Source organism: Meriones unguiculatus, chromosome 1 (genome assembly GCF_030254825.1).
Source record: "Meriones unguiculatus strain TT.TT164.6M chromosome 1, Bangor_MerUng_6.1, whole genome shotgun sequence".
Classification (NCBI taxonomy): Eukaryota; Metazoa; Chordata; class Mammalia; order Rodentia; family Muridae; genus Meriones; species Meriones unguiculatus.
Window position 1 is genome coordinate 67,663,844 of NC_083349.1, and position 13,045 is coordinate 67,676,888.

At 38.6% G+C, this 13,045-nt stretch overlaps 1 protein-coding gene across 3 annotated transcripts; it reads right to left on the bottom strand.

Annotated features, from left to right (window-relative positions):
* Nucleotides 1-1,650: 1,650 nt before the first annotated feature.
* On the bottom strand, nt 1,651-12,998 carry Smndc1 (survival motor neuron domain containing 1). 3 transcript variants are annotated; one of them, XM_021652200.2, is made up of 6 exons: nt 12,820-12,998; nt 11,356-11,475; nt 6,406-6,548; nt 5,667-5,828; nt 3,732-3,885; nt 1,651-2,886 (listed from the first exon to the last, which is right to left on the bottom strand). In XM_021652200.2, exons 2-6 carry the CDS (start codon nt 11,473-11,475, stop codon nt 2,749-2,751), a joined length of 717 nt encoding a protein of 238 aa, XP_021507875.1. In that variant the 5' UTR covers nt 12,820-12,998; the 3' UTR covers nt 1,651-2,748. The 3 variants fall into 3 exon arrangements, with proteins under 3 accessions (XP_021507875.1, XP_021507876.1, XP_021507877.1); XM_021652201.2 differs by lacking the exon at nt 12,820-12,998 and adding an exon at nt 12,574-12,706; XM_021652202.2 differs by lacking the exon at nt 12,820-12,998 and adding an exon at nt 8,396-8,585.
* Nucleotides 12,999-13,045: the final 47 nt, after the last annotated feature.

Consider the following 13,045-nt stretch of genomic DNA (forward strand, 5'->3'; position numbering starts at 1 on the left):
CACAGTGATTGGCAGACATCACTGTAGTGTCAGCCATGTCAGATACTGTCCCTCTTAAGTCAGGAGACAAACAGCAGTCTGGTTCTAGTCTTTGTTCTTCTAGCATGCTCTATAGTCTTGCTACATGTTAATGAGAACAGCATTTACTAGCTGTGATTAAAACTAAATTTTTGGTTACTGATGTTTGGGCTAGTAGGTAAACTTCAAAAGTCAGTGAAGCTTTGAGAAGATACTTATAACCATTTCTAGTTAGAAATCAGCATTCAATCTTTGTTTTATAGCAAAACATAGCTCACCCAGGGTTTCTATTTAATTTTAGAATATAGAGAGCTTAACTACTTTTTATGAAGTAGTCTTAGTATGAAGCATCTTTTCAACGTTGGCACCTAAGGACAGGTCCTCACCTCTGAGTCCTTTCAGTTTAGTCCAAGGAAACCAACATCAGTGTTCACACTAGGATATCCTCAAGGGCCACATGTAGATCTGACACAAGCTGCTCATCTTACACTGTGCACCACTTTTCAGAATAATATGTAAGATGTGTAGGGATAACGTTAGAACAGAGATTGAGGGAATGCCCAACCAATGCCTGGCCCAACAAAAAACCTACCCTATGGGAGAGTGGCAAACCCTGACACTATGAACAAGTCTGATAAACTTGCAGACATGAGCCTGACAGAGTTATCCTCTGACTACTAACCAGCAGCACCTCAAAAACAGATGTCGAGACCCACAGCCAAAGGTCAGGTGATGAGTAATCTTGTGGAAAATAGGAGGAAAGAGAAAACGACCTGGAGATGACAGGAGTTCTACAAGAAGACCAACAGAGCCAACTAACCAGGGCCCAGAGAGTCCTATGGAGACTGAAGCACCAACCAAGGACCATGCATGAACTGGACCTAGGCCCCCTACAAAGATGTAGCAGATGGGCAGCTTAGGCTTCATGTGGGTCCTCAGGTAAGGGAAGTAGGGAATGCATGGACTCACTTGCCAGCTTTTTGATCACTTACCCCAGCGGGACTGCCTTGTCAAGACCACAGGAGATGATGAAATGCTCAGTCCTGATTCAACTTGAAGAGCTGGGGTAGATGGGAAAGGGAGCTTCCCTTTTCTGAGGAAATAGGTTAATGGGGAGAGAGTGAAGGTGGGACTGGGAGGAGAGGAGGGATGGGGCTACAACCAGGATGTAAAGTGAATAAATAAAAAATTTAAAAAATCACATATTTCTTTTTTAAGACAAAGCCCTTAAGAAAAATAAATACAAAAGGTGGCCCACTCTTTAAGCAGAATGGTCTCAGTTACAACAGAACTGTCTAAAGCAACAGGTAAAGTACTAACATACCAAGACCATTTTGGGGGCCATAGCCCAAGTAGCCCCTGTTCTATTGTAACCCATGCCTTTCTTTTTGTCCTACATATTGATGAAGAAAACCCCAACCTTCTGGGTTAGGGAATGAAAAGATTTTACCTTATCACTATCCTAAAAAATTCAATTTACCAGGACAAAATTTATGATTCAATTTCTTATACACAGTGAAGTAATTCTTAAGAACTTATGGAACATCAGACTCAGCATTCTCTTCTAGGTAGTTCTGTGTACAAGCTTACTACATTAAAGTTGGCATAGACTCTGCCCCTTTGTTAACACACTGAAGATTTTAAAAACACTTTATTTATTAAAGTTAAACATACAAAACTGAAATTAACACACACCCTAAAAATTGTCTTCTTCCAATTTCTTCTTCCAACGGAAGACCCCTTTTTTTCTGTGTTTTTGGCTTAAACTCAACTTGGGATAACTGTGGTGCTCACTTATACCAACAAATGCTGGTAACTTGATCTAGTTAATAGAAGTTACAAACTCAGCTACATGAACATAATATACAGGGAAATTATGGTCAGATTAATGCACAAGAAATACAGGAAAATCTAATCATGGAACATTCAGTACTCTTGTTCATTAATTTAGCCTTGGTTTTTGTTTTTTGTTTTTTTTTTTTTTACAAAAATAGTATCTACATTGTATACAGGGCTATACAGCTTTTTGTTTTCCCATATAAACATTACACATCCCAAATATGGTACCACTATCACAAGTGAAAAAAATCAAAGGAAAAACAAAACACCAAATAAACACCAGAGAAGGGGAGCACATCCTAAACATGGTTTGTCTGTTTTTTAATATAAAATTCAAATTCAATGACAAAAAGTACAAGATGAGTCGATTGTAGAGGTGACCTAATAGGCCCCGGAAACAATTAATTCAAGGAAAAAAACCCTCAAAATAAACTTTGCTGTTTATAAATTAACCTATACTTGGGCTTGTCTGGAAAATGGCCAGGTTACAAAACTGAAGAGGCTCTCTAGCCGACTGGCATTTCACCTCGATGTTCCAATGATCTGGAATTAAGTCAAGTGCAAAGCATCTGAAAATTCCAAGTCAGGCCTTACAAATTCTACACATCAGTTAAACGGGGGCTGAAGGTCAGTAGGTCATCTAAGTGCTGGGGTAAGCAGCGTTTACCTAGAGAAGTTGCCGTGTTCAACAAACAGGGAACCGTGGTGTAGTAATGAAAGGTTAAATGACAGGAGTTATCAAAGGTCTTCAAGTTTCAATCTACCAAAGCCAAACAACGACAACAATGTATCTTCCTTACTCATCTAACAAATAATTTACCTTTAGAAAAATATAAGGATAAAAAGGTAAATGTAAAGCCCTGCAGAGATGAAATCCAACAGTTTTTCTGATTATTGAGGCATCAAATGCCTGACATTGTATTTAGATGTATCTTGATACTGTGTCATAGGCTTGTCAGCAATTCCACAAGTTCCAACTCCAACTTTGCCTGTTACGCTTTCTGGCGAAGCAAAAATACTCCTCTTTACCTGGAAACAAAGCCAAACCATTTCTGATCAGTATCTCAAACTTTAATGTGAAAATAGAATAAAGTTCCAATTTTCACAAAAGGCACAGCTTTTGTAGAAAATATCACTACATACTACTAGTAGAAAGCTTACTTGTCTCAAAATTTTAGGTTTTCATTCTCAAATCCTATTTAAAGCATGAGCGATCTAGTGTGGCATGAAAAGCACTCTGGCTGAGCTTATATGAGGCCTGCTGTGGTATAGACACTGGAATGGAAAGAACTACTCATCAGCAGCCACTTTACAAGATAAAACTACGGGGGAACATCACAGGTCACCCTTATTCTGAGTCTCTCAATTCTAGTTATTTCCTACCCAAGAAAACTTAAAAGTTTTTTTAAATACTCAGAATAAAAGTATGTTTATCAAAAAAAAAAAAAAAAAAAAAAGGCAGAGTTCAGTGTCTTTTCAGAGTGGTTTGAAGATACCATACAGTCTTAAAATTCTTGACATAAAGTTTTATTGCAAAAAGTGACTGACTACTGAGAAGGACTAGAAATCAAGAATTGGTTAAAATCATGTCCTTTGGGGCTGGAGAGATGGCTCAGTGGTTAAACGCACATCTATTCTTCTAGAGGTCCTGTGTTCAATTCCCAGCAACCATATGGTGGCTCATAACCATCTATAATGTGATCTGATGTCCTCTTCTGGCATGTAGGTGTACATGCAGATAAAAGCACTCATATAAAAAATAATTAAGTATTTTTTTACAATCACATCCTTTGGAAATTTTACACCTCCTTTTTTCATTTTGAAGTCATTTTGCTGTATTTTCAGACTTACAAAGTGGTGAAAGATGTACCAACCTGGCCTTTTTTGTTTTTAGAGTAAGCCCGGTTGTTGAACTGTTGCCATTTCACCTTCTGGTCCTCTCGTTCCTGCTCAAGCTCTTTTATTCTCTGTGCTTTTTTCAAAGCTTTTTTCTTTTTATATTCACGCTGCTGGGCAATCATTTCTTTTCTGTGTGAAAACCCAGATGTAAATGTCAATTATTAAGGTTTAAAAGATGACTTCCCTGTTAACAGTGTAAACACAAAACTCACATATTAACAAAAGCACAACTTTTCATTAAAAACCAACACCAACATCTAGGTACGGCATAGCTTGTAATTCTGAATGGAAACAGGAGGATTGGAAGTTCAAAGTCTTTCTTGCCAAGACAGATGTCAGTCTGGGACACACATTGGAGTGTCTTAAATAAAGAAAAACAGGGCTGTAGAGAGATGACTCAGAAGGTAAAGCAATGGCCACCAAGCCAAGCCTCGTGAGCTAACATGAGCTTGACCCTGGGACCCACAAGATGAAGAAGAACAAACTCCTTCACGTTGTCCTCTGACCTCCACTTATGTCACAGTACATATGTGAATCCACAGAGTAAACAGATGTAAAATACGCAATGCCACTCACGGAGTACTATTAATAATAGACATGTTCTTCTATAATGAAGGTAGATATAGCTCAGTGGTAGAACACTTGTTAAGCATGCCATGACCTTGGACTCTGCCCAGAAATGACAACAAAAGTTTCTGTGCATATATACTTAGCTCTACTACAATGGAAAATAAATCTTTCAATGACTTTCTATTTTTTTACACAGCTTTTGCTGGTTGTACTTTAGGAATACTAATATTCAATACATGTGATGGAGCACACCTATAATCCTACTACTTGTGAGATAGATGGAGATGGATCAGGAATTTAAGTTGTACCTCTAGCCTAGACCACATGAAAGTCATTCTTTAAAAAGAAAAAAAAAAGCTAAACCTTTATCAATATCTAAAAATACAGTTAACACGTATAATGTATGCAAAAACTTGGGGAAATTGTATGAAGTGATTTAATGATGATAAAACACTTTCATCAAAATTGGAGGAAGACAGCAACCAAAACTGGAAGAATGACACAACCAATATTCTCAGTGAGGAACAGCAAAAACCTGGGCTTCCAAAAAATAAGATTATAAGTAGAACCACAGCCTAAGCTACCAATAATCTGTTTCCTAACAGCAACTAATACAATAAAAGGTTTTTAAGAGAACAAATCCTGATTCCCCTCTACCAAAAAGCCAAACTGAAGCTAAGTGGGTTTTGTTTTTAATACAGAAAGCAGGAGTGAAACAAGAAATTAGATGAAACAAGGTTTTACCATCTGACTTTCTTAATCAGGAAGTTTAAATGTTATTTTAACAAGTGGTATTTTTCTAAATTCAACTACATGTATGTAGCAACTTAAATTTTGGACATTGTTACCACAAGATTTTGTTAATTCTGTCCCACCCACTTTTTTTTTTAAATCAGAAGTGTTGCCCAAAGTGTTACTTTGCTAGCTCCTGTTTTAATCATTAGTTTAGATGTCATTTTCCCAAGGAAACTACTGTTAACTACAGTGTCCCTTTTTTATCCTCTTGAAACTCTATGTCCCTCCCATTTCTATACTTGACTGTTTATGTTCTCCCTACCCTGAACCTTTTGTGGTACTAGGAATTTATACTTTTTAGGCAAAGGCTCCACACCTAATCTACACCCCTGGCCCTAGCACACTTGCCCAACTATGTGTTCTTTTCTGAATACAGAGTCAGCAGGAGTATGGCTCATGATGGTGTCTAGTTTTAGAACCTGATGTGTCTGTGACCCTTGCATGTAACCTGAGTACTCAAAAACCAAGGTAAGAATGAGAAGTCCAAGCTAGCTTGAGTCATATATTGAGAATCTGGCTGTCTTGAGAGAAAAAAGGTCACTTACTTTGACATGGGCTTGTTGCCACTGTCCTCTTTTGCCTTCCTTCCTTCTTCTACAGGCTTGAGGTTCAACAATGGAGTAACTTCGGCATTGCCATAACCAGCAAAGGTGATTGCAGCGGTGCCATTTTCTTCATCTATCTCCTCAATCTCCGCTTCATAACACCTGTAAAGATATCATGGCTGTAAGCAGGTGAGTAAAGATTTAATACTCAACCTATAAGACTTATACTGCAGTGATTCAATTATCATGTCTCTAAACTAAACTCTGCATTAAAATGGCCCTTTGGGCAAAAATAATACGAGAGGTTTAAAGTTAGGTACCTGATAATCAAAAGTCCTAATTAAATTTTACCAGAAAAATCTTACACATCTACTTACTGTATTAAATCTCTTTGAGAAAAGCTAATTCTTAAATGATTAATTTCAATGTATGCACTTGACTACAATGAGATTATTAGTTATTTACTTTTCAATTTGAGGAGAAAACAATTCAGATCATTTTAGAAAACAGCCATTTACCTTTCTTTCCTTTAGGATCCTAATCTCTCTTCTCCCCAAAACTTAACTAAACCTAAAATTAAGTTGTGTAAATGACAACCACCATGACTTATACTAGTTTTTTATAAGTCACGTTACCTACACAGATGGTTAAAACAGTGTAGTCCAAACTGAATAAAAGCATCTTACCATGTATCTTATTAATTCATGTTATAGTTAGAGGGTTGTTTTTCTACACTTACTGTCCATCTTCACTCCAGATTGCCATACACTTGTCCCCTACTTTCCATGAATGAGTGGGCTGAGCAGAAGCAAAACTGTCTGAACTTGCAAGAGTTTCTGAAGGTTGAGTTGACAGAAGGTCTTTGGTCAATTCTATAACTTCCTAAAAAAGAAAACAAAAGCCATAACACTTGTAATTTAATACTTTCAACTACGTTCTTTTGGTTCTTAGTAATAATGCTTGTATCACGAAGCAGTTACATATGTTGTATATACAGTTCCTAGTGCTATTGAGAATACTGTTTCTATGCCCCATACAGACCAAGGAAGAGCATTTATATACTAATAAACAGTGAAGCTGTGATGTAAGCCTATGCAGACATCTTCAACTTAACTGTAAATACTATCGGAAATAAAAGTAGGTATGTTTCAGCCATGTCAGACTTCTAAGTGCATTTTGTGACTGAACAGATTTCTCCACAGATGAGAAATAAGAGACTGAGTTTGATTCAAGGTCACTTTCACAACTGCCATGTATATTTCATGCAACTACAGTTTTATACAGCATTACTTGGCAGAAATATCAACTGTGTACCCAATATACCTCCCCTTTAAAGTCCCCAAAACATGGAAATAGTCTCATTAGCACACACACACAAAAAAGTTCCTCCTTATACACATTTCTACTAAAATATTATATAAAGCATAAATAATTCAGTAAATTTTCACCCCTTTAAAGTGCTAATCATCAAGTTAGATTTAAAATAGCCTACCTCTACTTAACAATTACAATAGCACATCTTCACTTTAAAGAAAAAAATAAAAGTAACACAGGCAGGCAGTGCCTGTGTGTAGCAGACTATTTTTCTAATTCAGGCTTCTTTATCAGTTTGACTCAATGGTGCGTTAGGAACAGTTAAAAACAGGTACTTAACTACTTATCTGCTACTTTCTTACTATACTGAAAATGTACTCTATTCACTGTCTGATTTTTACAGAACTTGTCTACTGGCTTCCCACAATGCTGCATTTAAAACATCACAGTCTATGTTTGGGGACAAATATAGGAAAATTAAACTCTTAATTTCTTCAGGCACCCACTGAGGTTTAGTAATAGTTGTTTTGATTCAGTAGCCAAGAAGGGTTAAATATTACCTCTCCTAAAGGTTCTACATCTTCCTGGCTACTTCTGAAAACCTAATATTTGTGCCTTAAAAAAAATTTTTTTAAGTACCTAGAGAAGGGTCAGTTTCATTTTTGTGAATTTAACAAAATAGATTTGAGTTGAAATTTTCATTTTAAAAAAAATCTCTATAATAGGATCAGTTTTGTGAATTAAAAAAAAAACAAATTTGAGTTGAAACTTTAATTCAAAAAGGTCTCTAAGGTTTGCCAAGTAGACACATTTTTTTTTTCCTTTTGTAAGTCATTGGATGCATGGCTTCATATTCATTAGTTCTGCAGCACTAAAGACTGAACCTAGTCTCCTACTTATTGTTAAACCTACAGCCCAAATATTTTTCAATTAAATAAAGCAGGAGAGTTTCCAATAAATGTAAATTAGCCAATTCTGTTCTCTGTTAACCATCTTCAGAGACAGGAATATAAGCCAATAGGCCTGATTCAAGAGCCCACTCTCTTTATCATTGCATCTCCTTCCAGGGCTCATGTATTTAAAGCACAAGCATGCATTCTATCTCTTTTAAGGAGTCTCAGATTTAGAACCTTTTCTACTATGACAGAATACTTTCCCATCACATTCATAAGAAAATATACTCAAAAGTTCTAAAAAAGCTGTGTATACTCTTCAAAGCCCTGTGCCAATATGGCCCTTTTCATAAACAACAAAATCCAGGGCATCTACTCCTAATGTCCTGTAACGCTATCATTTTACATGACCCTCCCAGTAATTTATGAAGAACCTTCTCAATTTTTGTCTTCACATGTGTATATGGACCAAAATATTAGAAAAACTATTTTATGTATGAGGGGGTTCTTGAAGGTACATACCATTAATTACTTTTCCTCCCCCAAGTCTGAGTTCTGAAACTGCTCCTTCATTGACAGATGGGCAGCAGTTACAGTAATCGGCAAATCCAGGAAGCATCAGGTGTTGTGATCTACATATCAGCAGGTCAAAGGGGGTGCACTCAAGCACTCTGCTTACTGAAGGAAGGCGTTTCGGGGATGCAGAGAGCCACTGTAATATATGAGACAAGTGACTTGACCCCTGCCTCCTTTAGAACCAGTTTATTCAGCAATACAGCCTAATAAATTGACTATTTTTTATTATAGACTGCCAGGGGAAGTAATGAGCTAGCTGATTTTACTATACCTACTTTCTCTTCTAAGTGAAGAAAACGTAGCACGTAGTTAGGACTTGAAAAGATTAATTTGTTGCCTGAATTTATTATTCTATAGGGAAGGCAGAAACATGGAAACCTTACTGGAAAAATAAACATAAGAAATTAGAAGCCATTATGATGGCCCCCCAAAAGAAAGTGGAAAAGCCACAATCTTAATAATAAATCTAATCAGGATTTAAATCTAGTGGCACAAGACATTTATGCCTCCCAACACAGTCAGTGGGTGGAGGGGAGATCCACACCAAAACAGAAGATACCCTCTAGTCTCAATGCAAACACATTGAGCACATATCAATACTTGGTTGGGAGCAAATACCCAAATACTTCTCATAATTTTCCCTTATCTTAAAAGATGATTTCCATTTTCTAATAGTTTTCAGTTCACAGCATACCTAGTAACCAAAACCAAACTTCTCAAAATAGAAAAAAAAAAAAGATGAAGACTGGCCAAAACTATCGCTATTTATGGTACTGTTAGTAATTAAGCTCATAAATCTGCACCACCCAGTATTTAATCAACTGCAGTTATTTAAAATAAAATTAAGAAGTAGCTCCACAGATACCTAAGCCACATCTCAACTTTCCAGTGGCTACGGCATGAAACAGTAGACACAGAACATGTTCACCATCACAGAAGCAAGTTCTACCAGACAGTGCTGTTCTAACTGGCTATAGAAGATGATTTTGTAAACATATGACTTCAAAGTCATTAATGCTTTGGGTTTTTGTTTTTTTTTGGAGACAAGGTCTTACTTGACACCCTGGCTGGCCTGGAATTCTCAAACACACAGAAATCTGCCTGCCTCTGCCTGATTTGTTGGTGCTTTGTTCATTTTTTTTTCCAGTGCTCAGAACTCAATTGTAGGGCCTAGTGTATTCTCTAAGCAGTTATATTGCCAGCCTCCAGATCATTATTAACTGAAGACTTTTAGGTAAATACTGTGTCAACCACAAGGATTTCTCCCTATTATACTTTGTATTATAGATTTATATCAAGATAGGTAACCCCATACTCCAAGATAATTTACCTTAGAAACAAGACTCCCAACTCCCCCTCTACCATTTCTACATAGACCTCTCTTCCTCCTGCTCAGGAAGCACATACAACTGTTTTTTTTAAGTCAGTACAAGTAGACCATGGCAGGTTAGTGTGTTTGTTACTTCACCTTCAGTATGCACTCAGCACAGGTGAACAAATCCAAAAAGCAGGCAGGAAACAAACACCTGGGTTGTTTACAGAAGACCTGTGAGTGGGAGACAGTTTCCTAAACTTGTCTTCTTACTGAATGGCACATGCACTCCATAGCCTAGCTTCCAGACACTGAAGGAGAACCTTATTCAAAGCAAAATTATCCTACATATTTTGTTTTTAAAAATATCATATAATTTATTGTAAGTATAAAATCTGAGTTTGAAAATGTCTAACTCATTTTAAATTACAGATAAGATCTTTCAGCATCCCAAATCTATTAAGCCCTTTCAAGGAAGCTATATTTAAACTTTGGGGAGTGGAGGATGTTTTTTTGTTTTGTGTTTTGAGGTAGGGGCTCACTAGGTAGCCCTAGATGGCCTAGAACTCCCCCTCTGCTGGGATTAAAGATGCACACAGTTGCCAAAGTTTAATGATGTTAATGACCATCAAAAAAGATAGAATGACTATTTAGATGGGACACAGGACAAGCAGAGATTATCAAAACACACTGAAAATGACTAAAGGACCAGGCTCAGAATTTTAAGTTTTGTTGTTGTTGTTTTGTTTTTCAAGACAGGGTTTCTCTGTGTAGCCTTGGCTGTCCTGAACTCACTTTGTAGACCAGGCTGACCTTGAACTGCCTTGCCTCTTGCCTCCCAGAGTGTTGGAATTAACAGCATGCACCACCACACCCAGCCTTAAGAACATTCTTAAGATCAAATTATTCATATATAATATGTATAAATTACATTTAGTATTTTTCTTAACCTGGTGTTCTGAGAAGCAACAGATAATTTATGTTTGTCCTGAAACTCCAGTGCATGTCCTTAGGTGTTTCATTCTTCCTAAATTCTCGAAGGAAAGGTTAAATCTCCTTTTAATACTAATTCAACAAGGCTCAACAACTACAAAGCCTAATCTTAAATTCAAATACCTGTGTAACATCCACACAGACAGAACGTTATCTCTTAACACATTTTCATGATGTATTTTTAAACAGTATTCCCCATTAGCTTTGAAAAAGAAGGACACATCTCATTTCTAACTAATCTTGTGTCAAGATCTTAGTTAGGTTACACACTTGTCCTTTAATAGGGTTATTTTTGAACTAAGTTTTCTTGTTAAGCCTTTTAAAAATAAAAACATTCCCTTTCAAGGATTCTTCTCATGAAATCCTTCTAAGCACACACAAGATTCACAAAACCATGAGTGTTTCATTCATTTTGATCTATACCAAATACAGGAGGCAACTTCAGAAGCCTCAGTGCCTATATAAAGGTGTACACGTATACTCAAGTGGGAACACCTTCCTCACAGATGCTTTCAATGCCTATGGATTCTCAATACAGCATTTTAAAAAGACAAATATTCTTTTCCACCATCATTAACTCCAACTGTCCACCTATGCTTACTTGCAAATCCTTCTTCAATTTCAGCAGATCTTCATTTTCTCCGTTTCCAGATAGAGCAGCTTCTACTTGCTGGAGTTGAGCTTTGTAGCTAGCCAACTGTTTTGCTAGATCCTCTGACATCTGAAGAAAATAAAAATGAAGGACCATACAAACTGGGTCAAATATCAAATTACAAAAATGTTTCTCAACCCGCCTAATCACTTTTACTCCCCAAATACAAGTTTTATTCATCACCATTTGTACTTTCTTCAAATTTAGCTAATCCACAAACTTCAAGGCAATAAATTCTTAAGATTACAAACATGTCAGCTAGATTCCACACAAAAAGATGCCCCAAAAAGCATGTTATAAATAAATAAATAAATAAATAAAGCCAAGTGTGGTCGTGAACGATTTTAATCCCAGCACTCAGGAGGCAGAGATTAGGTCTAGCTCTGTGAATTTGAGGCCAGTCTGGTCTGCAAAGCAAGTCAGGACAACAGCCAGGGCTACACAAGAGAAACCCTGTCTCGGGGAAAAAAAAAAAAAAAAAAGAAAGAAAAAGAAAAGAAAGAAAACCGATTTTCCTTTATAGGAAGTGTGGCTCGACAATAAAGGCTGTAACATACATCTTAAAAGTCAAACCCGGCAGTGGTGTTGTACGTCTTTAATCCCAGCACTTGGGAGGCAGAGGCAGGCGATCTCTTGAGATGGAGGCCAGCCTGGTCTACAGACTGAGTACCGGGACAGCCAGAGCTACACAGAAAAACCCTGTCTCGAAAACAAAAGCCGAAAAAGTCAAAATCAGAAACGTTAGCACAGACAAGTACTTCCAAAGTCAGACAAAACCTCTTCTGGTTAACTGCACAAAATCCTTTCCTACTACCCAACTGAAAGTGTACGTAGTTCCTCAGAACACAAATACTCTTCACTTATAGGTGATCTTAGAAACCTGCTTTTCGCCAAATCCAGCTCAACGTCCTAAAAAGTGAGATACAGACAAACCCTCCCTTAAAGTGTACGCAAACATACGGGTCCTCTGAGGACCCTCTCCGGAACATTCCGGTCCACCGGAAGCCTGGAATCCGGGCAGACCCTTCCAGTCTGAAGGATTCAAACGAGTCAGCTCTTCTCCCAGTCACCAGCTCTCCAAAGCCCGCCATAACTCTGTCGACCATGTCCGACTAGGAAAACCAAACCCTCAGCTTCCACAGAACCTGCGGAGCCCCACGTCCTCACCGGGGACCTCGTAGGAACGGCGCGGGCGCCTCCCCGACCCGGCGGGTTCCCGGGACAGCCACGTTCGCCGCCTCGGCCTGGAAGCCCCTTCGCAGGCCAGGGCCGCCCGCCACGGGTGAGAGGGCAGCCGGCTCCTCACCGGCCAGTGCCCGACCCGCGGTGGGGCCGGCGCCCTGTCTCCGGGCCTCCGTCTCAACTCCAGCCCGAGGCCCGGCGAGGCCTGACCCTCCCTCAGAGGCTAGTTACCTTGGGCGGGGTTGGGGACGGGACGGCGGGCAGGGGTCGGGGAGGCGAGCCGAGCGGCGGCAGGAGCAGCGGCGGCACGGAAAATATCCACGACAAGGAGAAGATTCGGTCGGAAAAGGAAAAACTCCTCCGGCGGCGAGGGGGGAGGGGAGAAAAGCCGGGCTCAGGCAAGAGGAAAAGACAAGGCGAGCGAGCTCTCGCGAGACATACATACTCTCGCGAAATG